Raw genomic sequence first — 27,869 nt, forward strand, 5'->3', positions numbered from 1 at the left:
ACATTGCAGCTGGAATTTACGTGGGGGGTGAGCTGTGAGGTGGGGCTGTTATTGTTCCTTCCCCTCAATTGGCTGGCTACCCAGCTATCCTTTTACCAACTCATCTTTTCTTCATTGATGTGGATGTGAAATCGTGACATGTTACTGTTTTTTACATTAGAAGTGCACACACACACACACACACAGAGGCCTTTTTGTCTCCTTTTAAGAAACAAGTTTTAGACCTGAACCAATCACATCTTTAATCCAATCATTTCTAAGGAACAGAGAAATAGTTTTTATTGCCATGCTCAGTAACTAATTTTATATTAGTTGCCCGGTAATTTGGTATTAGTACTCGAGTAATACTGGATACACTTATTAAAGGAGAGGCTCAAAACACTTGCCTAAGCCACATATCAACCCAATTTAAGAACATCAATCCCCTCAAGATGAAGTTATCACTTTAAGGAAAGGGTCTCGTCTGGAAGATTAAGAATAGCACGTCACGATTCTCTTCTGAAAGCCCTCGGAATCCTGGACGTCCAGTGGGAAAGAACAGACACAGGAAGAACCCATGGAAGACTTGCTCAGATCTAGGAAGAGCAACTCTGCCCGAAAAGCCCATGGAACTGATGCAAACAGGTAGGAGAGGACTCTGTTCACAAGTCTTGATTGTTCAACCAGGGTCTCAATTTTGAACAGTATCACTGGGCTTTACATACACGGAGTGATTTAGGTGTACCAGCAAAACAAACAAACAAGCAAAACTATTTGTAGTCTTAGAAAAGCAAAATGCTTAATTTCTAAGTCCTAGAGCAGTTTACATTCTTGGGAGGAGCGGAGGGTCGGAGGGTTTTCTCCACCGGCCGTCTTTTCTAATGCTTGGTCTGGCGGTCCATACTACCTTTGCGTTCACCGCGCCGAACCAGCTCATTCAATAGATGTTAGCTAAAACAGCAAGTGCGGGAGGCGAAACTAGAGGGAACGTTACCAACACCCCCCAACTCTAACCTCTAATAGCTCTCTCGCAGCGGGTGAGGCACTAGACCAATAAGGAAAAGAAAAGACCTAGATCTGAGGCCTTGGGGTGCAGCAGGACATTTCTGGCTGAGATCTCAGTGAGTCAGCTCCAGGGATGCGTTTGTCCCTCGGTAAAACAAACGTCTTTATTCGATCTCCGCTCATCCAAGCCGTCCCTCCCACTCCAATTCCTTTACGGTATCTCTTTGGTACAATGTTCCATTAACTCCACAGTCCTCTTCCCACCTCCTCCACAGAGACCGTTTCAAGGCTCGGCCCTTCGTTGCCTCCGCGTCTCCCTAGCAACCATCCCTCTATAAATCACCGGAAAAGGCTAAGATCACGTGCTCACCAACCTTCCGGGGTTGCAACGTGACTTCCGGTTGTCAGATTTCCCCAGACGCGGCGCCGGCGACGAAGAAGCCGTGTGGCCCGAGGTCGCGGTGGCCCTAGTGGTGGTGGGCCCCGGGGGGCTCGCCTCAGCCTGCCCCGTCTCCGATGCATCCGCGGCGCCCGGACGGATTCGATGGCTTGGGCTATCGAGGCGGCGCCCGGGATGAGCAGGGCTTTGGCGGCGCCTTCCCTGCCAGGTCCTTCAGCTCCGGGTCGGACCTGAGCCACTGGGTGACCACTCCCCCAGACATCCCCGGTAGCCGCAACCTGCACTGGGGAGAGAAGAGCCCGCCCTACGGCGCGCCCGCCCCCTCCACCCCGCTCGAGGGCCCCGCGGAGGAACCGTTTCCCGGCGGCAGCAGCAGCGGCGGCGGCGTGCAGGGGCAGAGCAGCGGTGAGGGACGTGGGAGCAAGGCAGGGGTGGGTGGAGTGGCGGAGCCGCGGCTCGAGGCCTGCAAAGCGCGGAAGCGTCGCGGAGGGTGCCGCCTTCGGTGCCGCTGGGCCTATCGCGCGCCACACCCTCTGCCCTCCTTTCGTCCTCTGCCCCCTGCAGTGGGCCTGCTCCCTCTCCCTTGCAGAAACCTTTATTCCGGGATCACCTCCAGAAAAGACACCTGCCTTAGCTCTGGTCTGCGCAGTAGGAGTTTCGAAGGGTTTGAGTGTATTCCATCCCATGACCTAAATCAAGAAGGAAGGAAATTATTTACTGTTCACTGGGAATTATGTGAACAGTAACCTAATTCACTGACAGCTTTATTTCTTTGAATTGTGCTTTGTGTTCTGGAAGGAAGTTTTTCAGCACTGACAGGCTTGGATTCAAACCTGACTCTATTTAAGTGTTAAATGAGGTGTAAGTAATGCTTAGTACAGTATGAGCATATAGGAGGCTAAAAAGTATTCGTTTCCTTTCCTTTATCTTTTAATCATAGGAATTGTGTCTATTTTCTAGACGCTGAAACTACGCCTTTTTCCCACCTCCTGCTTTCCTATTTCTCACCTACAAACTTCACCAAATAGTAAAAAACATTGAGACCATTTCAAGAAATGACTTTGGAATCAAGACCTAATTATTCTCTGCAGGATGTCAGAAGACCAGTGTTATAATTACAACACTGATCTAAATATTCTTAACTTTTTAATACATAAAATGGAAATAATAACTGCCTCTCCCCATTTTGAAATCATTAGAATAATAGGCTAAATCATTAAATATTAAGTATATTTTAGATATGTTTATTCTCATTTCTTTGGTTTTAATTTGGGAGTACAACAAAATTTATTTAATTTGTGTTAACTGAGAGGAATATACTTTAAATATCATCTAGGAGCAAATGAGGATGTGGAAGAAGATCCATGACTTACACAGTGTCATACAATTTGCTTTTTCAACCTGTCTCGTTTTCTTTCTGTAGGTCCCAAAAGGAGTACTGGGAAGTTATAAATTAAATAATTCAAAATGCACATATGATTGCTACACAGTCACCTTCTAAGGCAGCAAAGCTGAGGGTTTTTCATCTTTTCATAATTCATGCTTTGATGGTTACAATGAGGAGGAACTCTTAATGAAACCAGGGGGGTGTTTTGCAGCAGTTAAGAGGCTGGTGATGATAACTGCAAGAGTAGAAGACTAAGAGACTTACACAGCTAACGAAAATAAACCTTTCTAACACTTTCCAGAAAATATCAGTGGCATTTTCTGCTAATATTGGGGATGATCTGTACATGCAAAAAGGAAAAAGCTGAAAGAAGAAAGTATCTGAGTTGGCAAAAGAAACTTCCATCTGGCTTGTACATTTTTCAAGGCAATAGCTAACCACATAGTTTGCCCAGGGACCTGTTTACATGGCCTTATTCTAACTAACGAAATAGTGAGGGTATTGCTTCATTTGAAAGATCAGAGAGGAGAGAGAGAAAAGAGGATGAGACAAAAATTATCCCTTGTGAATATTGTATTATAGTAGAAATTGTATATCTAGTCCCTCGAGATTGTGATATTTCACCATCATGTTTTTGAGTTGTTTAGCCAAGGAGAAAGTTTTTTGTTTTGACATATGCATAGGAATGTTTCCAGCTGTAAACTTTTCTAAGATGATAGAAATGCCATCAGCAGTAGCACATATGTATCCAGTAGCCTGTCGCAGAGACCTAATTAAGCAGCTATTCTCAAAATATTTAAAACCTGGGGAGAGAGAAGAAGAGAGCCTTATTTACCTCTTTTGATTACCCTAAGTACTGTTAATTTAATACTTTTGAGGTGTTTCACTTGCGACTGTTGGTTCAACATAGATGCTTTCCACCAATAATAATAAATGACTAGTTTTACAAGACCGGAGGTAACGTTGTTGGCTGGTATAGTATCAGAACCTTCTTTAGAAAAAAAATTAAATTGTTTTTAGATAGAATTTGAAAACTGGTAGTCCTTAAATTCTACCTGCAGACATGTTTGATTTGGCCTACCCAGTATGTTAGTGCTTTTAAAAATAGCTCCCTCCCATGGGCGCCTGGGTGGCTCAGTCCGTTAAGCATCCGACTTTGGCTCAGGTCATGATCTCATGGTTTGTGAGTTCAAGCCCCATGTTGGGCTCTGTGCTGACAGCTCGGAGCCTGCAGCCTCCTTCAGATTCTGTGTCTCCTTCTCTCTCTGCCCCTCCCCAACCTGTGCTCTCACTATGGCTCTCAAAAAATAAATAAACGTAAAAAAAAAAATAGTTGCCAGTATTTTAAATTGGGAAGATACTATGTAAAAATGAGAATACTGTTTTAGAAAAATGACAGTTTAGAAACCCTGGGCCCACAGTCCCACATCTCAACAATGAAATGGAGCTGAAGAGTGGTTCTGCCTTTTAACTTCCCACAGCTTCCCTGGCCCCATATCAGAATTTGACTTTGGGATGTGGAATTTAAATAAATATTGTGTTAATAAAAGAAATGTTTTTTACAGTAAACCTAAATATTGGTTATGAATTATGTTATTTCTTCTGTTTTAGAGCAGTTGAATAGATTTGCTGGATTTGGTATTGGCCTTGCAAGGTAATGTTTTATCTAAAGATTTTTAATTTAAGTTTTTATTTCAAGTGTTTTCTGTAATATATAATATTAAATGATTAGTATTGCTTCCTTAAGATTCTTTGGAGCAGTAGATTAAATGTTGAATAATATTTTGCAGAAAAATTATTTAAAATCTACAGCTTGATTTGTTTTGAGGAAGAATAGAAAATAGTCATTCAATTTTGTAATCAGAAAATAATTTTGTAAGTTATATTGTAACAACTTTCATGTGTCTATCCAAAAAATCTGATCTAATCTCCTCCAAGACAAAGTAATTTTGCATTGAAACTTTCCCTAAACATTCTAAATATAATATGATATTTAGCAACATAGAGTCTAGGTCTTGCTTACAATCAGCTTTTAATAATACCATTATTTTTTTTTTAATGATCATTTTGTGAAAGAAAAGCCCCCAATCTTGACTATGTGATCTTTAGTGAATATTATTCCAGATACATCAGAATTGCACAAAGAGTTTATTGCATGCCAGAATAACTCATTGTTTTAAAGTTTTAACCAAGAAAAAAATGATTTTATTTGCATAATTAGAGCATTAACGTAAATAGGAACAAAACTGTGTTAAAATTTTCTTTCTGCTATAGTTAATTTTTCTTTAGCCTCACTATTTATACTTAAAGCTGTTGTTCATTCGATGTGTTATTTATATATGTGTGTGTGTGCATACCTGCTGTGTGTCTGTCATTGTTAGTATGTTAGCCCACAGTTGTACTTACTTTGTGGTGATTCTTTCAAAGAAATATTTGATACCCAAAATAGTAGCCAATTAACAGTCATTGAAATCCTTATCACTTAAATATAGTGTACCTCAAAACTAAAACTTACAGAATGGGGCTAATGAAGAATAGATGACTCTTCTGATAGGAACTCTGTTCATAGGACATTTTCTGGAAAAAAAAAAAGGAAAGCATTTAAGTTGTCTAGGAGAGGAGTTTGCCAAATCAGGCATACAGACATGTAGTTTCATCTTTAGACTATACGTATCAATATTCTATGTTATTTCCTTTGCTTACCAGTTTGCAGATCTGTCTTTAATTCTTTTCATATTGAATTTTATTATTGGTAGAATGATTTGCAAGCATGTCTAGCCTTTTTTTTAATTATTATTATTTTTACTTTTAGCATGGGAAACATAATAATGTGTGATTCTTCAAGCAAGAATAATTTCAGATACATGTTATAAATTAAGTTTTGGCCATACACACACACACACACACACACACACACACATATACATAAATTGTTCTTTCATAGTCTCTTTACAGAAAATGTACTGGCCCATCCTTGCATTGTCCTGCGCCGCCAATGTCAGGTAAATGTACTTTTCTTTGACCTTCTAAACATTAATACCGATTTTGATTAAAAATACAGAGCTCAGATAAATGGCTGAGACTATGTAACAATTATTCCATGTGAAATGTACCAGAATCTACAATATACCAGTCTCAAACATTTTGGTCTTGAAAACCCTTGGGTTGTAAAAATTACTGAGGTCTCCAAAGAACTTTTGTTTATATGAATAATATCTATCAGTCAATATTTACCACTTCAGAAATCAAAACTGGGAAAATTTTAATATATATTCCTTGACTTCATTAAAAACTAATAAACCCATTAGATATTAACATAAATAACAGTTTTATGAAAAAATAACTTTTACTTTTTTGTAAATATCTTTCCTATCTTACATAATAGAAGACAACCAAATTTTCATATCTGCCTCTGTAGTCAAATCTGTTGCGGTACATTGGTTTTGAAAGAAGAAAGTCTAAACTTATATACATTATGTATTTGAAAATGGAGTGTTTTATATCTTTTTTAGATAATTGGCAGATTTTGTTGTTTGTTAGTACACCAAAACTTAATAAGTAGTAATATATTAAGGGTTATTTACAATCAGAAATCTGAGGTATAAGTTAACTTTTTGTACTCTCTAACATTAAAATCTGTTGATCTATACTGCATGTTGAATGGATTTTTTTTATCCATTTATGATTCTATAACATCATGTGTTGGTTATTTGAAAAATACTAATTTACTGAGTTCTTTAGATCTTTTAAATGTTAAGATATCTGGATTATACTGTGTGTGTGTGTGTGTGTGTGTGTGTGTGTGTGTGTATATATATATATATATATATATATAAATTGTCATTAAATCACTACCAATCCCACCAGAAATGAGTTCCAGTATTGGTAAGTTCTTGATGGTAGATGCAGGTTTTCCACAATTCTAATTTTTGCTTGTGAAGTCAAATTTATCATTGGCAAAACAGTGTCAGTTTTTTTTTAAATCAACAGGCCCACTGTGTGCATTTTAAAAAATATGTCTGTCTCGGGGCACCTGGGTGGCTCAGTCATTTAAACATCTGACTCTAGGTTTCAGCTCAGGTCATGATCTCATGGTTTTGTGAGTTTGAGCCCTGCATCAGGCTGTTCACTGACAGTGCAGAGCCTGCTTGGGATTCTTTCTCTCCCTCTCTCTCTGCCCCTCCCCTGCTCACACTGTCTCTCTCTCTCTCTCAAAATAAATAGATAAGCTTAAAAAAAATAATAAAATAAAAACATGCCTGTCTCAAGTGTTAATAACTATAGTCTGTCAGTTTTTCCAGAAGAAATGGTGCTGCATGAAAAAAGTGGCTAGTTCAGCTTGCAACTCCATCAGACAAGTGCTTTTCCTCACAACAGCCATAAGCCATCTTATTTTATGATCAACACACAGAATATTAATTTAGAAAGATGTAATTCAAGAATCAAGATTTTATGAAATTATTTTACTGTTTCGCCACAGACATTCTTTAGCGAAAGTGGCTTTTTTCTCCTTCCAAGTGAGTGGGATGAAGAATACAAAATGTACAAAAATATAGTTTGCTGCCAGCTGCCTTGATGCACGCTAAGGAGTTAGCAATTTTACCCACCATTGTTTTGCACTATTATTGAAAATATCAACACCCACCATTGTTTTGCACTATTATTGAAAATATCAACACAATAAAAAAAAATGATGCCTTAGTGTCATTAAGAAAATAATTTTCCACTTGTAGATCCCCTGCAAGGCCCCAGAGGGTGAGTGGACAACACTGTGGTAAAAGCTTCTATGACCTAATTTAATCTTCTGTGAAAATTGAGTTAGAAAGATATAATTACAGATTAAACTGTTCATGCTTAGAACCCCCCCCCCCAAAATAGTCATTAACAGCATGGACAGTGTGTATCCCCTAAAACTGGATTTCAGACATGTTTTACAAAGCAGCAGTGTCACATTGTGATCCACTGTATACATCTATATGAGTAACTTAAAAAAACGTTTTATGGAATACCATTAGAATGTGTGATGCATTCTAATACTTTCTTTTTTGTTATTTCACTTAGTAAGTATTGGTTCTGACCCCCTTTACTGATTTCCTAATTTATCAATTATTTATAGCTTATAGTATGAAAAATCCTTGCTATTAGGAGACATGAGTCTCCTGTTTCCCGAATTCTTCATGGTTCATGTGTGTTAAAAGGCATGAATGTTTTGCTACATGGAATGTAATTCTAGTGTTTATGGAAACATAAATATCAAACAGCATGGGCTTCTTTATCATATATTCTACGTTACTGTGTATACTGTGTGTTGGTTTTCTGGGTTGTATATATATATATATATATATATATATATATATATATATATATATAAAACCATATGTACTGTAGTTGTAATAAGTTATTTCATGTACTTTTAAGAGTAGTAATTTTGTTTATGTGTAATTACTGATGACTTTAGAATTGAACTTTTGTTTATACTGTGACTCCATTGTATATCTTTCATGGCTTGGTTATTTCTTAAAACAATAACAAAAAATAATTACTAAATATCTTTTTTATAGGTTAATTATCATGCTCGGCATTACCATCTCACTCCATTTACAGTCATCAATATTATGTACAGCTTCAACAAAACTCAGGTAAGAATTAGTCTGTAGGTTCTATTAAAGTTATTTATAATGTAAGTACCATTTGGCCTTTGTAATAAAGCAAGAATAATTTATTTTAATTTAGTTAATAAAAATATTTTAACTCTTGTACTAAAATTTAATGTAACATAGTAATTCTATCTTTTAATGTCACTGAACAATCAATAAATTCACATCTTTGCCAAAATTAATTAAAAATTAGAGATATTTAATCAATATTAAGGATTTAGTTAATTGGAGTGTTCAGATGTGCCTAAATGTAGGCCACTGGACAAATGTTAAAATGATAGGAGTTAATGTAGTTGTAGTTCTTTACTAAAATGTCTTAGAATAATGCTTTATTGGCATATATTAAACATTCAATGACAAATTTTATTAAGACCTCTCTGTCTCTTATTCAGGCACTAACAGAAATAACAATAAATTTTGTTCATTTTAGGGACCAAGGGCCCTTTGGAAAGGAATGGGCAGCACGTTTATCGTCCAGGGAGTCACGCTTGGAGCAGAGGGAATAATCAGTGAATTCACACCTTTACCAAGGTACCTTTTTGGCATCTTTTCAATATTAGTTTCATATTAAATTTTGACAAAATATGATAGTTTGGAAAAATACTTTGACTTTGAAAAGTTGTCTGAAGTAGCTAAGAAAAGAAACAGACTAAAATTAGTTCTATCTTATTGAATGAGTATATGATAAAGAAAATGCTTCCTGGTCTAGTATCTATTGAGATTGGTCATTCAGCTCCTACTGCTGTTTCAGCAACTCTCTACCGAGGAACAAATATGAGTATATGAGCAGTTCTTACTGTTGAAGTAGCCACTTGGATAAAAGAGACACATGTAAGCAAATTATAGTACATCATGATTAGTACTGTGATTAAACAAACTCCTTCTAGTGCCCAAGGGACACTTTGCATTAAGTTATTGGCAAGGATTTCAAAAAAACTGAAATCTGAGCTGTATGTTGAATTATGAGTAGGAATTGATTTGTCAGAGAGGGAGAACATTCCAAGTAGAGGTGACAGCAAACCCAATTTAATGGATGTCGGAAGGTCTGGGTAATAAGTGTCTTGTGCTTAAAATATTGGACATTTATGGGGTGGAATAACAGGAAGAGAGGCTGAGATGCTCGATTGAAGTGTGGTTGTGCGTTTGTAAGGGACTGTGGCTTTATTCTCTATGGAGTTGGGAATCTAAGGTGTTTGTTTCAGTTTATGGGTTCTTTGGTCAAGGATTTACTCAAGTGACAGTGTTAAAAAAAAAAAGGCGGGGGGGGGGGGGGGCGGTGACTGGTGTAGCCAGAGACTTGTGAAGAACTATTACAGTAATCTAGGCCAGACTGAGAAGTCTGAAGTGTGGAAAAGAACAGAAAGGGATGAGCTGGATATACAGGTTTTTTGGGGTTTTTTTTAATTTATTTATTTTGAGAGAGAGACAGCACGAGTGGGAGAGGAGTAGAGAGAGGGGGAGAGAGAGAGAATTCCAAGCAGCCTCTCATTGTCAGCGCAGAGTCTGATGTGGGGCTCGAACTCATGGAACCATAAGATCGTAACCAGAGCCGAAACCAAGAGTCATATGCTTAACTGACTAAACTACCTACGAGCCCCTGGATAATTTTTCTGATAAATCCCAATTGTTAATTTATTTATGTAGCTAATATTTCCTGACTACTTACTATGTGCTAGGTCCTGTGCTGGAAATCTGGTATACAGTGAGGGGAAAAAACAAAAGGTACCTGAGACCATGAAGCTTAGAATCTAGTAATATAAGGGACATTAAGTAAAATTAAGTAAAATAATTTTACTTAATTTACATTAAGTAAAATAATCCCATTAATGAATAAATAACTACAAATTGAGATTTGTTCCCTGAAGGAAAAGAAAAGGATCTGTGAAAATGTTAAAGGTTTAGGAACAGTGTCCCTAATAAAATAACACATAAGCTGACATCTGAATGGTGATTAGGAGGCTGAGGCCCATTTGTGTGAAGACACTGTCACAAGGAGAACATGGAGAATTCGGGTAATTGAGAGAAAGCTCAAATGGCTGAAGCTCACAGAGCAAAAGAGAGAGCAGTGTGACAGAATGCTGAAGAGGGAGGTGAGACCCAAGTGTATGACGTTTAGGCCACTTTAAGAATATTGAAGCGTTTTAGGTCAATGACATGACCTAAAGACATGAAGAGAGGTCAGTGACATTATCGGATTTATGTTTTTAAAGGATCATTGCAAATGGAGATGAAAATATTATAGGAGGACCAAACTAGGTAAAAGGATACATATTCACATGCTATAACTTTAATCTAGGTGACAAATAATGGTAGCTCAGACCATTGGGTGGCATCTTTTGAGATAGATCTAAGTGGATACTTTTGCAATATATTTAGGTAAAACTTATGGAACTTGGTGATAGACTAGGGATGGTAGGTGATAGAGGAGGAGCTATCCTCAATGACTCCTAGGATTTTGGCTTATGTAACTAGATGTCAAATAAAGCCATTCTCGGAAGTACAGCGTATTTTTTTATTTAATTCTAACTTTTTTGGAGCAGGGTTGACCTTTCTTGGGGGAAAGCTTAGTCATAGCAGACAAGGAAGCAAAGCAGTAACCCAAAGTGATTCACAGATTTGATTCACACGAGAGGAATGAGCTTTGGGGCTCTCCTAGACTGAAGTGCCTTAACTGCACAGTGATCAGTAGATAGAACAAGTGAGACAGTATGGATTCACCAATATTTACATTTTTATACTCACATCTGAGAGAAAAAGAACAAATCTGTAGTGTCCATTAAGTCATCAAGCTTAGAGTTTTGCAGTATTACTTCTTAAAAAAAAAAAAGTGTATATAACTCAGGATCATCATCTGTGATCTCTTTCTTTATCTAGTGCCCAGATCCCTCCCTTGTCCTCCCATAGATCTTCTCCGAGGTGGAGTGAGTGAGATTATGTGTTACTCTACCCTGAAGTACCCTTTACTTTCCTGTAGGATTTCTTATATTAATGTAAGGACCACCTGTAACCAAGACTACCTGTGTAGTTCAGTCTTTCACAAAACCCATTTGGTTGATCTCCAATTTCATTTGACTCATTATTTGTAGTTTTACCAATATAAATACCTAGCCGTTTCTGCTTATGTTATCTGTTTCTTTTAACCATTCCTCTGAATTCACTAACTTTGAACATATTCTGTTTTAAACACAATGAAATCTTTCACCAATTAGGAGATTTCCCTTTGATTAACAGTTTCTAGTTGGGGAACACAGTAGAGTCTAAGAGTAGGAAAGAAAGATCATAAGCTTGATATTGGACAAGTTCATTTTTAGATGCTTTGCCATATCCAGGGAGAGTTATCAGGAGACAGATGATACACATGGTTGATATAGAGAAATTTAAACTGAAGGTAATAGATTTGGGAGGTTTTTGAAGCCATCATCTTGGATGACATTGCCTTAGGAAGGAGCATAATATATAAAATAAGAAGAGGGCCTGATCCTTTAGGAACTCTAGAATAGGTGGCTGGACTAAGAAAATACTTCAGCAAAGGAGTCAAAAGTAGAGATTAGAAGGGAGGAGAAAAATCCAGAAGATTGTGGTGGGATAGTGGAATACAGGGACAGTGGGCTTCAAGAAGAAGGGAAGAACCTGGGGGCTGATGGCCATTGAAAGGGCAAATTAGGTATATACTACATCCAGTGTTCATCACAATCCTTAATACCTATCCTCCTGCCCACTTCCCCTCCAGCAACCCTCAGACTTAAAAATGTCCATTGGATTTAGTGGCATGGAGGTAATGGGGACCTTGACAAGAGCTGTTTTTGTAAAATAATGGAGTAGAAGCCAATTTGGAGTGGGTTCAGGGGTGAATGGGGAGCTTAGGATGTGGAAATAGCAAGTTTAGAAAGTAGGCTGTGCAGAGGAAAGGTGAAGAGAAGTAGCTGAAAGATGGGTTTGGTTGAGGGAAGATTTTTTTTTAGGAGGTCAGCTATCTGAACATATGAAAATAAGAGATAATGGTAAGTAAAGGCTATTTAAAAATAGAGTTATTTAAAATTCTATTGCTTTTGTGTATTGATTATGCATGCGAACATGTATATCAATCTGTCAGATGGAGAACTATTTTAAGAAAAAGCAAGTCATTTCTCTTAATTTTGTTGCTCTTTTTCAAGGGGAGGTTTTGCTTGTGAAAATAGTGAGTTAAATATATTTACTCATCTTCTGGTATTTCTGGTAATGAAATAGAAAGAAGTGTAATCACAAGTAGATTTTTATACTACTGTCTTTCCTGAAGCATTTAAATGTGCTAATTTAGATTTCTAGAGCTGTGGCAATAAGTTTTACCCGCAGATACATACTTGATTCTAAATTTCATTTTCCCCATTTTTACTAGTCTTATTGATGTTAAGAATTGGCAATAGTGATTAGTATTGTATTCAAAGGTGAAGTAGCCCAATCCTTACAGAAATACAGATCACAGACCCATCTGTCTATAATGTTAATGATGATTTCATCCTTAAAATCAATGTTATAATCCCCTTTGATACTTTCTGAGGCCATGATAAGAGTAATAGCAGTGCCTTGATGATTTACAAACCATGTAGCATATATTGTTTTACATTCAGAAAGTCTCTGTCAAAAATTGGGAAGCTTCATCTTTTTTATATTTTTCATCTAAATCACTGGTCGTCATCTCAACTATATTTTTCTGCGGCTGTTCAGACCTAATATAATAGTCTTAGTATTAATTTAATCAGAATGTGACCCAGAAACCTCTCTAAGGTCTTCTTAATCAGAGGTGGTTGGGCTGTTTTCTAAAAGTTTTTCTGCAAATCTTTCATTTTCTTAAAAAGTCCACATACCACCTATGTTATAATTGTATGGACTTTGTTTTTAGAGGACTTATTAGTGATTATTTTCTACATCTTTTAAATATAAAATATATTTATTTCCTACCTCCTTATATTCACTCCTTTCAAATAGAAAATGTTTTCTCGGCTTCCTGCCATGGCCGTGGTACAGTGGGTGCCCATTCCCTCAGGGGAATGGGTCACATTATGATTAAATTAATACTAAGACTATTATATTAGGTCTGAACAACCATAGAAAAATATAGCTGAAATGACCACCAATGATTTAGATGAAAAATATAAAAAAGATGAACTGCGGACAGCAGTTCTCCTTGTTTCATGCTTTATTTTGACATGGCAAACCTCTTCTTGTTCTCTTGCCTCGCCCCCTTCTCCCCGTCTCCTGTCCCACTCTCTGCCTTCTCATTTTATTCTGCCTCCTCACTGACTTTCCCTTTTGCTCTCATTCCATATTCTTTTCTCCTTTTTGACTTTTCTCTTGAAACAGCTTTCTCCTTTTTTGTTTTTGTAGCTCACCTCTCGTCTTTTTCTTTTTCCTTTTCTGGTTTCCACGGGTAACCTAAATAGCAGGAAGCACACAGTCCTCAACCTTACTTCCAGACCTGGTGTTTTGCCTGTCTCCTGATCATGTCCCCGTGGGTCTTCTTACCTTCATTTGTCTCATAAGTAAAACAAATCGGACCACCACTGTTCTGCCTACGTCACAGGATGCCTTCTTGTATCAAATGAGATGAGAGGCAGTGCTGGCAGAGTGTGCAGACTTCAAGTCCCAGAGACCTGGGTTTAGAACCCAGTTCCACCACTAAGTAGTTGTATGGCTTTGGGTGAGTTATGAATCCTCTCCGAGCCTATTTCCTCATCGATGAAATGGGGATAACAGGGTTATTGTGAGAGTCAGAAATAATTCACGCAAAGCACTTTGCACAGTGCCTGGCATACAGTAGGTCACACAATTAATGTCATCAGAGTAAGGCAAGACACTTTGGAAATTCAGTGCTACGCAAAGGTTGTGTCATTCATTCTGCATTACAGTTACTTGATTTTATTTTGTTTTTAAATTCTCATTCTTAGTTATTTTTTAAAGCTTTTTCTTCCTTTAGCCTATTCATTGTCTCCTCCTCTCCCCAACAATTCTTTCTTCCTCAGCCTGTCATTTTTATATCTCCTTCTTTAAGTTTTCATATTATTTTTTTATAATCAGTTATAGCTCTTCCTCCTCTGTCAGCCCCTTCCTGCAGCACATAGAAAAACAGCTGGGATTTTTTTTTCTTTTTAAACCAACATAATTGTTTAAGTGTGTGCCAGAAAGGAAAATGTTTACATTAGAATATATTTCTCCTACAGATTTTTTTTAATTAAAATCGATTACCTTTTTGAAAATGAGGCTGATTCACAGTGTTTCAAATAACATGGCTTTTGTTTTATTCAAATTTATTTTTTAGAGAGATTTCACATAAATGGAATCCTAAACAAATAGGAGAACACCTTCTACTGAAATCGTAAGTATCAAAAGTGGCACTAATATTGAAAATTTCCATTAATTTTTATAGTGTTAGAACTGAAAAAAAATCTTAGTATGGTGAAGAAAGAGCAATAAGATATTTGTGGGACTAGAACTTCAAAAGGCAAATAACAGGAATGAACGAAGAATAAAATCCTGAAATACATACATTATCTTTAAAATAAATCTTTCTAATTTGAAAGGCTGAAATCACAACCTAATTTTTATCTGTGTTCTTAGGAAGTTAGCAAAGGTCTTCAGTTTGTTTAACCCAAATTGCCAGAAAAATTATCATTTAATAATTAAGCAGAGACAAAAATTTATCTGTAAAGTGATGAGCAAATTCAAACCTTAGCGTTATTAAAATGTAGTCCTAAAGTCACTTAGTGATTTTACAACACTGACCATTTTTGTAGATTAGAATTTTACTCTTCACTTTTTAATTTTTTTTGAAGATTGTGAATTGGAAATCCCCCAGCTTGCTGGCTCCCTCTGTGGGACATTCCAGCACATTATTACTTAGGATGTTCCATTCACCTTGAAAACTACTACTTGCCAGGACCTGGCCCCATAGGGTTAGGTAAGTCCCACCTTGATATTATTTTAAATAACTATATTTTGCAGGCTTGCAAAGTTGTAATGTTACTATGTCTAAATAGTGGTGATAAGAAACAACTTTGCAAAGCTGTACAATATTGTTTTTTAATAATAAAAGGGGACTTGACTCACCATTGAAGACTGGCTTAGCTCTGCTGGGTGGGAAATCTGGGAATGGATAATGATAATATATAGGATAATAGCAGAACAGTTTACTTGTTCAAATGTCACTAAAAAGGCAGACAATGGAATGGATCCCTCATCCTAACTTCTAAGTATCAGATTTATAGGCTACATTAGCTATGTGCAGGTTGGACAGTGAATCATAACTAAGCATACGTTTTACTGGTTTAAAATAAAATCTGTTTTCCTTGCAGCCTTTCCCTGTGTAAAATTTAATACTTAAATTTTCATTGCCAGCTGTTGAATAAGGCATCTTATGTTACAGGTCTCTGAAGTATCTATAGATATTAATAGTTGAAGTAGATACTAACAGGCTATAGATATTAATTGTTGAAACCCTTAAATATATTCAGGCTTGAATATAAATTATGTTGATATATTACAGTCGATACTAAACATGTAGTGGAAGCATGTGGTTTCAGTGTACTAATAAATTTGTTTTAATTTCTACAGCCTCACTTACATGGTGGCAATGCCTTTTTACTCAGCAAGTCTGATTGAAACAGTACAGGTGAGCTACTCTTCGTTGTCATTTTTTAGTTAAAAACATTTTTTGGAATACTCAATATATTATTTATATCAGATTCTGATTGTATACCAGACAAATTTAAGACAGTATCCTTTTAAAATTTGTATCTCACAGATAGCACACATATCTCAGAGATTATATTCTAGGCACACTGTTGGTGTGGATCTTTCCTTTGCACACTTACTTCACACTTGTAGTTTTAATTTTTTATCCTTTCATTAGGCAGCTGTACTCTTCATTCAACTGTCTCAGACCCCAGCCTATGACTTACCCTGAATACAAAGAACCTATAGGGGTTGTTCTGTTTTGTTTTTTCAACCTTTTAAGACACTTAATGTACAACTCAAATGCTTATGGCTTGTCACCGGACAGTAAATTGCTAATTACCTGAGCATAAAACATGCTGGAGAATCATCCTAACAGTGATCAGGTAGTCCCATTTGTAGTCTACTAACAGTATTCTTTTTAAATATGCCTTTTAAGGAACATTTGATGCCATGGCATGTTAAGTACTACAGAGCTAAAGCAGTCCCCTGTCAGCATTTTACAGCGTTTTACCATTTCTAACCACATGGTGGTGCTTCAAACACATTGTATTAATGTACCTCTTTTTTATTTTTATTTATTTATTTATTTATTTATTTATTTATTTATTTATTTATTTTAAATTCAACTTAGTTAACATACAGTGTAGTCTTGGCTTCAGGAGTAGAACCAGTGATTCATCTCTTACATATGACACCCAGTGCTCGTCCCGACAGATGCCCTTCTCAATGCCCATCACCCATCTAACCCATCCCCCAACCCACCTCTCATCTAACAACCCCCAGTTTGTTCTCTGTATTTAAGAGTCTCTTATGGTTTGCCTCCCTCTGTATGTTAATCTTATTTTCCTTCCCTTCCTCATGTTCATCTGTTTGGTTTCTTAAATTCCACATTTGAGTGAACTCATACATTTATCTTTCTCTGACTGACTTATTTCCTTCAGCATAATATAGTGTAGTTCCATCCACATTGTTGCAAATGGCAAGATATCATTCTTTTTGATCACCAAGTAATATGCCAATGAGTATATACACCATATCTTCTTTATCCATTTATCAGTTGATGGACATTTGGGCTCTTTCCATAATTTGGCCCTGGATAGTGCTGCTATAAACATTATGGTGCATGTGCCCCTTTGAATCAGCATTTTTGTATCATTTGGATAAATTCCTATTAGTGCAATTGCTGGGTCATAGGATTGTTCTATTTTTAATTCTTTGAGGAACCTCCATACTGTTTTCCAGTGTGGCTGCACCAGTTTGTATTCCCACCAACAGTACAAAAGGGTTCCCTTTTCTCTGAATCCTTGTCAACATATTTTGTTTCCTGAAGTTGTTCATTTTAGCCATTCTGACAAGTGTGAAGTGTTATTGTGGTTTTGATTTGTATTTCCCTGATGATGAGTGATGTTGAGCATCTTTTCATGTGTCTGTTAGCCATCTGAATATCTTCTTGAAGAGTCTATTCATGTCCTCTGCCCATTTCTTCAATGGATTATTTGTATTTTGGGTGTTAAGCTTGGTAAGTTCTTTATAGATTTTGGATACTAACCCTTTATCTGATATGTCATTTGCAAATATCTTCTCCCATTCTGTCAGTTGCCTTTTAGTTTTGTTGATTGTCCTTTGCTGTGCAGAAGCTTTTTATCTTGATGAGGTCCTAGTAGTTCATTTTTGCTTTCATTTCCCTTGCCTCCAGAGACATGGCAAATAAGAGGTTACTGTGGCCGAGGTCAAAGAGGTTGCTGCCTCTTTTCTCCTCTATGATTTTGATGGTTTCCTGTCTTGCATTTAGGTCTTTCATCCATTTTGAATTTATTTTTGTGTACTGTGTACGAAAGTAGTCCCATTTCATTCTTCATGTCGCTGTCCAGTTCTCCCAGCACCATTTGCTAAAGAGACTGTCTTTTTTTCCATTGGATATTCTTTCCTGCTTTGTTGAAGATTAGTTGGCCATATGTTTGTGGGTCCATTTCTGGGTTCTCTGTTCTATTCCTTTGGTCTATATGTCTGTTTTTATGCCAATACTTGTCTTGATGATTACAGCTTTGTAATACAGCTTGAAGTCTGGAATTGTGATACCTCCAGCTTTGGTTTTCTTTTTCAGGATTGCTTTGGCTATTCAGGGTCTTTTCTGGTTCCATGCAAATTTTAGGATCATTTGTTCAAGCTCTGTGAAGAATGCTGGTGTTATTTTGATAGAGGTTGCATTGAATGTGTATATTGCTTTGGGTAGTATTGACAATTTAACAATATTTGTCCTTCCATGAGCATGGATTATTTTTCCATTTCTTTGTGTCTTTTTCAATTTCTTTTATAAGCTTTCTATAGTTTTTAGCATCTAGAACTTTTACCTCTTTAGTTAGGCTTATTCGTAGGTATCTTACGGTTTTTGGTGCAATTGTAAATGGGACTGATTCCTTGATATCTCTTTCTGCTGCTGCATTTTTGGTGTATAGAAATGCAACCGATTTCTGTACATTGGTTTTATATCCTGTGACTTTACTGCTCTAGTAGTTTTTTGTTGGAATCTTTGGGTTTTCCCAGTCAAGCGAGCATCCTGCCATCTGCAAAGAGTGAAAGTTTGACTTCCTCCTGGCCAATTTGGATGCTTTTTATTTCTTTTTGTTGTCTGATTGCTGAGGCTAGGACTTACAGTACTATGTTGAACAACAGTGATGACAGTGGACATCCTTGTCATGTTCCTGACCTTAGGGGGAAAGCTCTCAGATTTTCCCCATTAAGGATGATATTAGCTGTGGGTCTTTCATATATGGCTTTTATGATTTTAAGGTATGTTCCTTCTATCTCTACTTACTTGTATACTTGCTCTTTATCAAGAAACGATGCTGTATTTTGTCAAATGCTTTTTCTGCATCTATTGAAAGGATTGTGTGGTTCTTATTCTTTCTTTTATTAATGTGATGTATCACGTTGATTGATTTGCAAATATTGAACCAGCCCTGAAGCTCAAGAATAAATCCCACTTGATCATGGTGAATAATTCTTTTCATGTACTGTTGAATTTGATTTTCTGGTATCTTGTTGAGAATTTAGGCATCCAGTTTCATCAGTGATAGTGGCTTATAAGTCTCCTTTTTAGTGGGTCTTTGTCTGGTTTTGGAATCAAGGTGATGGTGGCTTCATAGAATGAGTTTGGAAGTTTTTCTTCCCCTTCTGTTTTTTAGAACAGTTGAGGAAAATAGGTATTAGGTCTTCTTTAAATATCTGGTCGAATTCCCTGGGAAGCCATGAGGCCCAGGACTTTTGTTTTGGGGGAGATTTTTGATAACCGCTTCAATTTCTTTGCTGGTTTTGGGCCTGTTCAAATTTTCTGTTTCTTCCTGTTTGAGTTTTGGTAGTGTGTGAGTGTCTAGGAATTTGTCCATTTCTTCCAGATTGTCCTGTTTATTGGCATATAATTTTAAATAGTATTCTCTTATAATTGTATTTCTGTGGTGTTGATTGTGATCTCTCCTCTTTCATTTGTGATTTTATCTATTTGGGTCCTTTTATCTGTGTTATTTCCCTTCTTCTGCTGGCTTTAGGCTTTATTTGCTGCTCCTTTTCTAGCTCCTTTAGGTGTTGTGTATTTGGGACCCTTCTTGCTTCTTGAGATAGGCCTGAATTGCAATGTATTTTTCTTTTAGCACTGCCTTTGCTGTATCCCAAAGGGTTTGGACTGTCCGTTTTTATTTTCATTGACTTCCATGTATATTTTAATTCCTTCTGTAATTTCCTGATTAATCCATTCATTCTTTAGTAGGATGTTCTTTAACTCTATGTATTTGAGGCCTTTCCACATTTTTTCTTGTGATTAGGTTTCATAGTTTTGTGATCTGAAAACATGCATGGTATGATCTAAATCTTTTTTGTACTTGTTGAGGGCTGATTTGTGACCCTATAAGTGATCTATTCTGGAGAATGTTCCATGTGCACTTGAGAAGAATGTGTATTCTGCTGCTTTAGGATGAAATGTTCTGAATATCTCTCTTAAGTCCATCTGGTCCAGTGTGTCATTCGTAGCCATTGTTTCTTTATTGATTTTCTGCTTAGATAATCTGTCCATTGTTGTAAGTAGAGTACTAAATTCTCCTATAATTATGGTATTATTATCAATAAGTTTGCTTATGTTTGTGATTGTTTTATGTATTTGGGTGCATGCAAGTTGGGGGCATAAATATTTACAATTGTTAGCTCTTCTCAATGATTAGACCTCTTAATTGTAATATAATGCCCTTCTTTATCTCTTGTTACAGCCTTTGTTTTAAAATCGAGTTTTTCTGGGGTGCCTGGGTGGCTCTGTTGGTTAAGGATCTGACTTCAGCTCAGGTCATGATCTTGCAGTCTGTGAGCTCGAGCCCCACGTCGGGCTCTATGCTGACAGCTCAGAGCCTGGAGCCTAATTTGGATTCTGTGTCTCCCTCTATTTCTGCTCCTCCCTCACATTCATTCATTCATTCATTCATCCTCTTTCAGTCTCTCTCTCTCAAAAATAAATAAATAAACATTTTTTTTAAAGATTAAAATAGAGCGTCTGATAGAAGTATGGCTACTTTGGCTTTCTTTTGTTCTACATTAGCATGATAGATGGTTTTCCATCTCTTCACTTTCAGTCTGCAGGTTTACTCAAGTCTGAAATGAGTCTTTTGTAGGCAGCACATAAATGGATCTTGTTTTTTTAATCCATTCTGATATCCTTTATCTTTGATTGGAGCAGTTAGTCCATTTACACTCAGAGTGATTATTGAAAGATACAAATTTAGTGCCATTGTGTTATCTGTGGATTTCATGTTGATGGGGATGTTCTCTGGTCCTTTGTAGTCTTTGCTGCTTTCCACTCACAGAGTCCTCCTTAGAATTTCTTGCAGGGCTGGTTTAGTGGTCATGAACTCCTTTAGTTTTTGTTTGGGAAAGTCTGTCTCTCCTTCTATTCTGAATGACAGCCTTGCTGGATAAAGGATTCTTGGCTGCCTATTTCTCCTATTCAGCACATTGAATATTTTCTGCCAGTCCCTTCTGGCCTGCCAAGTTTCAGTGGACAGGTCTGCTACTGGACCCTTATGTGTCTATCCTGGTAGGTAAAGCACCTTTTGTCCCTAGCTGCTTTCAGAATTCTCGCTGTTTATATTTGGAAAGTTTCACTGATATGTCATGGGGTTGACCTGTTTTTGTTGTGTTTGAAGGGAGTTCTCTATGCTTCTTGGACTTGGATGTCTGTTTCCTTCCCCAGATTAGGGAAGTTCTCAGTTATTTGTTCAGATAAATCTTCTGCCCCTTTTTCTTGCTCTACTTCTGGGACTCCTATGATATGGATATTGTTTGGTTTCATGGAATCACTTAGTTCTCTAATTCTCCCTTCATGATCTAATAATTTCCTTTCCCTCTTTTTTTCAGCTTCACTATTTTCTATAATTTTATCTTCCTTTTCACCTATCCTCTCCTCTGCTTCTTCATTTCTCGCTGTCACCATATCTAGTTTTTTTGCTTCTCAATTATAGCATTTTCTAATTCATGACTATTTCTTAGGTTTTTGGTCTGCAGCAAAGGTTTCTCTGGTGTCTTCTCTGCTTTTTTCGAAACCCATCTATTAGTCATATGACTTTTGTTCTAAATTACTGTTCAAATATTTTGTTTCTGTTTTGAGGAAGTATCTGGCTTGATTTCTTCTTGACCTTGCTTTTGGGGAGAATTCATCGGTCTTGCCATTTTGGCTAAGTTTCTGTCTTTTGTGTGTCTTACAAGCTTGTTATGTGTCCTGCACCTAAGAGTACTGCTACATGAAAAAGGAATTGCACACAGTCCAGGGCCTGGCACTCCAGGAAGTGTGTCTGGTATATGTTGCATGCACTCTGCTGTTGCATTTTGGCTGCTCTATCCCACTTGTCAGTCCTCTACAGAGCTCCACCTTGCTGGCAGTGGTGGAGTGTTTGGACCTTTAGGTGTGCAGTGATTTGTTTGTTGAGGTAGCATGGGGGAAAAAAAAGTGTGGGGGAGCCTGATCCCATAAAAAGAGAAAAAGGAAAGGGGAGAAAAGGAAGCCAAACAGAGAATCAAAAAACCATAAGCCTGATTCCAAAGAAAGAGGGAGAACAAAAATGAAGAAAAATAAGCAGAAGAAAGGAGAACAGAACAAGAATAAATTTTTTTAAAAAGCCTGATCAAAAAATATATATAATAAGAAATGACAAAAAACTAATCAGAAACTGTGACCCTGATTCCAAAGAAAAAAAGAAGCAGAAGGAAAGAACGAGAGGAAAAAAAAAAAAAAAGTCTGTTAGTTCCTGGGGCTGGTGGCTATGCTGGTCTGGGGGAGAGGCCGGCTGCATTGGGTCAGTCAGTCTTGCACCAGTAAATAAGCAGTTGCCAGACGTGGAGGGGCAGAATTTGGGTTGCTCTCCGAAGCCCCAGCATTTTGGTATTGGAGGAAAGATGGCATCACCCCGATCTCTCGTTCTTGGACTGGGGATCTCAACCCCTGCAGTTCAGGCAGCCCTTAAAGAATAGCGAGGACCGTCAGCTTACCCTGCACCTCAGTCATCCTGAGCCTTTCCTTTGGCACTCGGATGGGATTCAAAACCTGATGTCTTGAAGGAGCTGTCACCATGTGAGTCCACTCCCATCCTCTGGAGTAGAGCCTCTCTACCCAGCTGATGAAAGGCCTTTGGCTGACTCCTGCGGGGTCTTTTGTCCTTGGGGAGGCAATAAGCCCTTTTCCGAAAGTATTCCAGGAAGTGGACTGTTCTCTCCCAGTGAACCCCGAAATTGCCACACCACACTATGCGCTCCAGGGCCAGCTCTCTCCTCTCTAGGATCATGCCCCATGGCTCCACTCCAGACAAAGTTGTGCACTTCCTGAACCTTGGAGTTTCAGGTCCAAAGCCTGTTTGCAAACAAAGAACTGGGACACTCCGTGCTTTTCTCTGCCCAGTCCATAGTCCAGAGAGGTTTTCCTCTTGTGCTAACTTGATGCCACACTTTTACAACCCCTCTCTCTTTCTCTCTTTTTTGTTTCTCCACAGAAAGGGTTCCTTCTCCTCCATAGCTCTGCTGCTTTATCTCCCGCATTCACATACACACACATAGGTCCTGCCGAGCTGTTTCCCTCCAACTGTGGAGATCCTTCTGCCACTCTGCAGATTGATTTCCTGGGTGTTCCAAGTGACCAGACCTCAATACAGCTGTCTTTGAGGGACAAGCAAAATCCAGGTCCCCCTACTTCTCTGCCATGTTAACTCTCCCCAGAAGGTTACCTGTTGAAATGAATGTGGGAGAAAGGTGACATCCAAGGTCCCCTCCAACCTCAGTCTTGTTCACTGGATCAACCCAGCACCGATTATAGGACCAGAAGAAGAGCCAAACCCACTCAGTGTCCCTGTGAAAGCTTCTCTTGGTTGGCCATAGAGCAGGTGCCAGAAGGCAGGTTGGTGGGGCAGTGGGCAGAAGGAGGAGGCTGATAGCCCTAAGGAAACTTAAGACGATGGCCACTGAGCAGGTGCAAGACAGTGTCAGGGGGTGGAAGGTAGGGGTATAATGGGGAGGCAGGGGTCCAGCAGTGAGGACAGAGTGTACAGTGAAAAGGAGCCTGGGCAGCAAACGGGGCCTGGCTGTGCAGTGTATTAATGTACTTCCTACACTTAAAACTATAAGATGAAGAGAGTTTTAACTTCACTGATACACAAAATCCAGTTAATTGTATGTCGCCTATTTTCTGTCTCCAACACTAGGTCCTCTGGCTTATTTTTTGTCTTCAGTGTGTATGGATTTCCTCTCTATAAAAACCTTACTGGATCAGCCTTTGCTTTTCTAATTCCTCTTTTCCACTTATTCATAAGATGGGAATAGTATTTTAATAACAGTTAAAACAATGAGATGAGTTGTCTATGTAAAGTGCCCAGCTCGCTGTAAGTTAGTTTGGTTTTTTTACCCAATATCCAGCCCCTGCTTTCCCTTGCTCTGGGTTCCACCTGGAACTCCTTTTGACTCCTTTTGTCTGGTTTTTCTAAAAGTCTATCTTCTTAGAGTATTTCTCTCTTGAACGTTTTCCTCTTCCTTCAATAACCTCTTTGCCATCTCTTCTGCTGCCTTCCAAGGTGTAACCTTTTTATCCTGTATTCTTTGCTTTTTATCCTATATTCACTATCTGGTAGAACTCATTTATTCTCATGAATCATTTTAACTCTAATCTCTAGCTGAATTAAATCATCTCCATCTCAAACTCAACTCATGTAAACAGTCTCATCTTATTACCCTGACAATTAGCTTCTTTTTGAGCCTCCTCTCCTTTTCTGCTAGTGGTACTCTTGTTGTCTTTACCCTGAAGACTTAAAATTTTAGTTTTAATTTTAAGGAGTCTTGATTTTTATGTTTCTGTCATCCTTTATAACCAATCAGACATACGTCTTTTTCTGACTTTAGCAAGTGTCTGAGATTTGTCTGTTTCTTCCCACTATGAGGCAACCATTATCCTTTCAATGAATGCCACATCCTCAGATTACTACATTAGCTTCTCTCTTCCTACTCCGTTCATGTTCAGTGGTTTTTTTCCCCTTCTGGGGACCCAGCTCAGATTTCTGAGAATACTTTTTCCCTTGAAAATATACATTTAGGGGCTCCTGGGTGGCTCAGTCGGTTGGGCGGCCGACTTCGGCTCGGGTCATGATCTCACGGTCCGTGAGTTCGAGCCCCGCGTCGGGCTCTGTGCTGACAGCTTGGAGCCTGGAGCCTGTTTCGGATTCTGTGTCTCCCTCTCTCTGCCCCTCCCCTGTTCATGCTCTGTCTCTCTCTGTCTCAAAAATAAATAAACGTTAAAAAAAAAAAAAATTAAAAACAAAACAAAACAAAAAACCACCATTAAAAAAAAAAAAAAGAAAATATACATTTATATATAGATCTCCTGTAGAACTTCTCCTAAAGCCCTTAAATATGAACTTAGTAGTGATCTATTGTCTTCATTAAAAATCCCTGATCTAGCTGCTGCATCTTAAAGTCATTCTGTACACTCCCGCCATTGTTCTCAAGTTGCAGTGCTTATACCCTTTTGCTGATTAAAGATCTGTGTTGAATCATATTTCCTAAGATCAGTTGTAGAAAGGCAGAGACGTTGTAGATGATAATGACTAACATTTACTGAGTGCCTCTGGAAGCCAGGCCTTTTTTCCTTTAATATGTCCAGCAATCATGTGCATAAAAGCTAGGTAGTACTAATCCCATTTTTATAGAATGGTCAACTGATTCTTAGGAGAACTAACTTGCCCAAAGTTATATAAGCAGTAGGTAGTGGATGCAGGGTTTAAACCTGTACTTAAGAATTCCAAGCACCAGGGGTGCCTGGGTGGCTCAGTCTGTTAAGTGTTTGACTCTTGGTTTCGGCTCAGATCATGATCTCACAGTTCATGGGTTCAAGGCCCACATTGAGCTCTACCCTGACTGCGCAGAGCCTGCTTGGGATTCTTTCTCTCCCTCTCTCTCTGCCCCTCACAGTCTCTCTCTCAAAATACATAAATAAACATTAAAAAAAAAAAAAAGCAAAACTCCAAGCACCATACAAACTCTTTAGATGTCCACTAGCTGTTGCTTTTCAAAATGAGTCCTAAGAGCTCATTTGAGTTCTTGAGGGTGGAGGAACCACATATGTCCTGTCCACATCTCCTCTCCTTTCCCTTCCCAAAAAGAATAGCTCCCAGCTTCACTGCTGTTATGGAATTTCATTTGAAAAAAGAATCTAATACCTAGGTAACACTTGAAGTTTGCAAGCCATTGGTGTTTTCCCTCTGTGGTCAATAAATTAGGATTTAAGAAGGGACCTAAAACAAATCATTTCTTGTGGCAAAATAAGCAAGTATTAATTTTTACTCATTTCATCATTTTTATTTCAGAGTGAGATAATACGAGATAACACTGGAATCTTGGAATGTGTTAAAGAAGGAATTGGAAGAGTGATGGGCCTAGGGGTGCCTCATAGCAAACGACTGCTTCCGCTTCTTTCCTTGATCTTCCCCACTGTGCTGCATGGGGTTCTGCATTACATCATCAGCTCAGCCATTCAGAAGTTTGTCCTGCTAATTCTAAAGAGAAAGACGTATAGTAGCCATCTAGCTGAGAGCACTAGTCCGGTGCAGAGTATGTTGGATGCTTATTTTCCAGAACTTATTGCTAACTTTGCTGCCAGTCTTTGCTCTGATGTTATACTTTACCCGTTGGAAACAGTTTTGCACCGCCTTCACATTCAAGGAACACGCACAATCATTGACAATACAGACCTTGGCTATGAAGTGCTTCCAATTAATACACAGTACGAGGGTATGAGAGACTGTATCAATACTATAAGGCAGGAGGAAGGAATGCTTGGTTTTTATAAAGGGTTTGGTGCTGTTATAATACAGTACACACTGCATGCAGCTGTTTTACAGATTACCAAAATTATTTACTCTACCCTTCTTCAAAATAGTGTGTGAGACTAACTCAGTTCCTGGTTAGTCTAAAAGACATAATCTGGGTACTTTGTTATGAAATTATGTGGGATAAAAGTGAAATACTGGGGGAAAGTGGATTAGAAAGTGAAACTGGTAAAAAAAAGCCCATGCTGATTATATTGACCCTTCTTTTTTTAAAAGGTATAGGTATATATTTTGGATGAAAAATATCCCAAATTTGAAAACTCAATGAAAGTAACACTCGTGAATTGAATTCTAGCTAATGTAGCACTCATGCTAAACTAAAAAGACCCTGGGCAGAAGCAAAAATTTGTCAGCAAATGTAAAACAATATTTCACAGAGCTAAGTTTATTCCATCTGACTTCAATATTTATTAGAAATTTATTTCACCTTCTAGATTGATATTGGTATGACATCCTTAATCTAGTGTATAGTATCAGGATGGTTTACCTTTAAACAAATAAACTGTGTCATCCGTGGTAAAGATGAGAAGGATTAGATTTGGCAGTGTGTAAGCAGGACTTGAAGAGTTTTAAATTGCATTGTCCCTGTCCAACTTTTTAATGGCTGAATATTTATTATATAAAGCCATTTATGTGCACACATATAACTCGGAATTTCCTTCATCTCTATAAAGTTTCCACTCTTAGATCAGCTTATTTCATAAAATGAATACTTACTGCTTGAATATCAGAAGAAAACATTAAAAGACAAGGTACCCAAAAGATGTAAGGCAAACAACCTACTTGTCCATATCCAAACCCAGCGTTTCAATGCCAGCAACTGAAACATCCGTCATATGTTTATAAAGTTTGATTTGCTTACTTAGATATGTGAATCATCAGTCTGGTTTTAGACCACTCCTAAGATAGAATAGAAAATAATCATGACAACTATTACTGTTTGCACATTTATGGATTGTGTACTGAAAGAAATGTTACTTGCCTTATATTTCTGAATGATTTGTCTTAGAGGAGTGACAATTAAAATTTACATGGGAATTTGTGCCTCTTGCCTTTTGTATAGTCATCATTAAATAATGGCTTCAGTTTTTATTTTATTCTAGTTTTTGTTTGTAGTTTCATTCTCCAAACCAGATCTACATAAAGGGAAAAGCAAGTTTATCCTTATCACCTTTTATTTAAACTTGTTTGGATGAATAACAAAGGAAAAATAAAAACTTTAAAGGAAGTTTGTCCTTTTTATGAATGAGGAAAAGAAGTAAACCTCAAAAAATAATAAGCAAAAACGTTGTTATCAGTTTGTTAAAAAAAAAAAATTCTTCCTGTTAAATTGA

General features: G+C 37.7%; 2 protein-coding genes across 7 annotated transcripts in view; one reads left to right on the forward strand and one right to left on the reverse strand.

Moving 5' to 3' along the window:
- TMEM232 (transmembrane protein 232) overlaps positions 1 to 1,434 on the reverse strand; it is a 211,659-nt gene extending 210,225 nt beyond the window's left edge. The window contains exon 1 of one of the 5 annotated variants that reach the window (XM_042944992.1): positions 1,359 to 1,434. The gene's annotated coding sequence lies outside the window, so the exon portion shown is untranslated. The other 4 variants (XM_042944983.1, XM_042944955.1, XM_042944947.1 and 1 more) reach the window with 4 other exon arrangements.
- SLC25A46 (solute carrier family 25 member 46) lies at positions 515 to 27,763 on the forward strand. 2 transcript variants are annotated; one of them, XM_042945060.1, is made up of 8 exons: positions 515 to 624; positions 4,383 to 4,425; positions 5,716 to 5,773; positions 8,333 to 8,410; positions 8,859 to 8,959; positions 14,724 to 14,780; positions 16,016 to 16,073; positions 26,014 to 27,763. In XM_042945060.1, exons 1-8 carry the CDS (start codon positions 606 to 608, stop codon positions 26,590 to 26,592), a joined length of 993 nt encoding a protein of 330 aa, XP_042800994.1. In that variant the 5' UTR covers positions 515 to 605; the 3' UTR covers positions 26,593 to 27,763. The 2 variants fall into 2 exon arrangements, with proteins under 2 accessions (XP_042800994.1, XP_042800990.1); XM_042945056.1 differs by lacking the exon at positions 515 to 624 and adding an exon at positions 1,407 to 1,789.
- Positions 27,764 to 27,869: the final 106 nt, after the last annotated feature.

The sequence above is a fragment of the Panthera leo genome, chromosome A1 (assembly GCF_018350215.1).
Source record: "Panthera leo isolate Ple1 chromosome A1, P.leo_Ple1_pat1.1, whole genome shotgun sequence".
NCBI classification, from domain to species: domain Eukaryota; kingdom Metazoa; phylum Chordata; class Mammalia; order Carnivora; family Felidae; genus Panthera; species Panthera leo.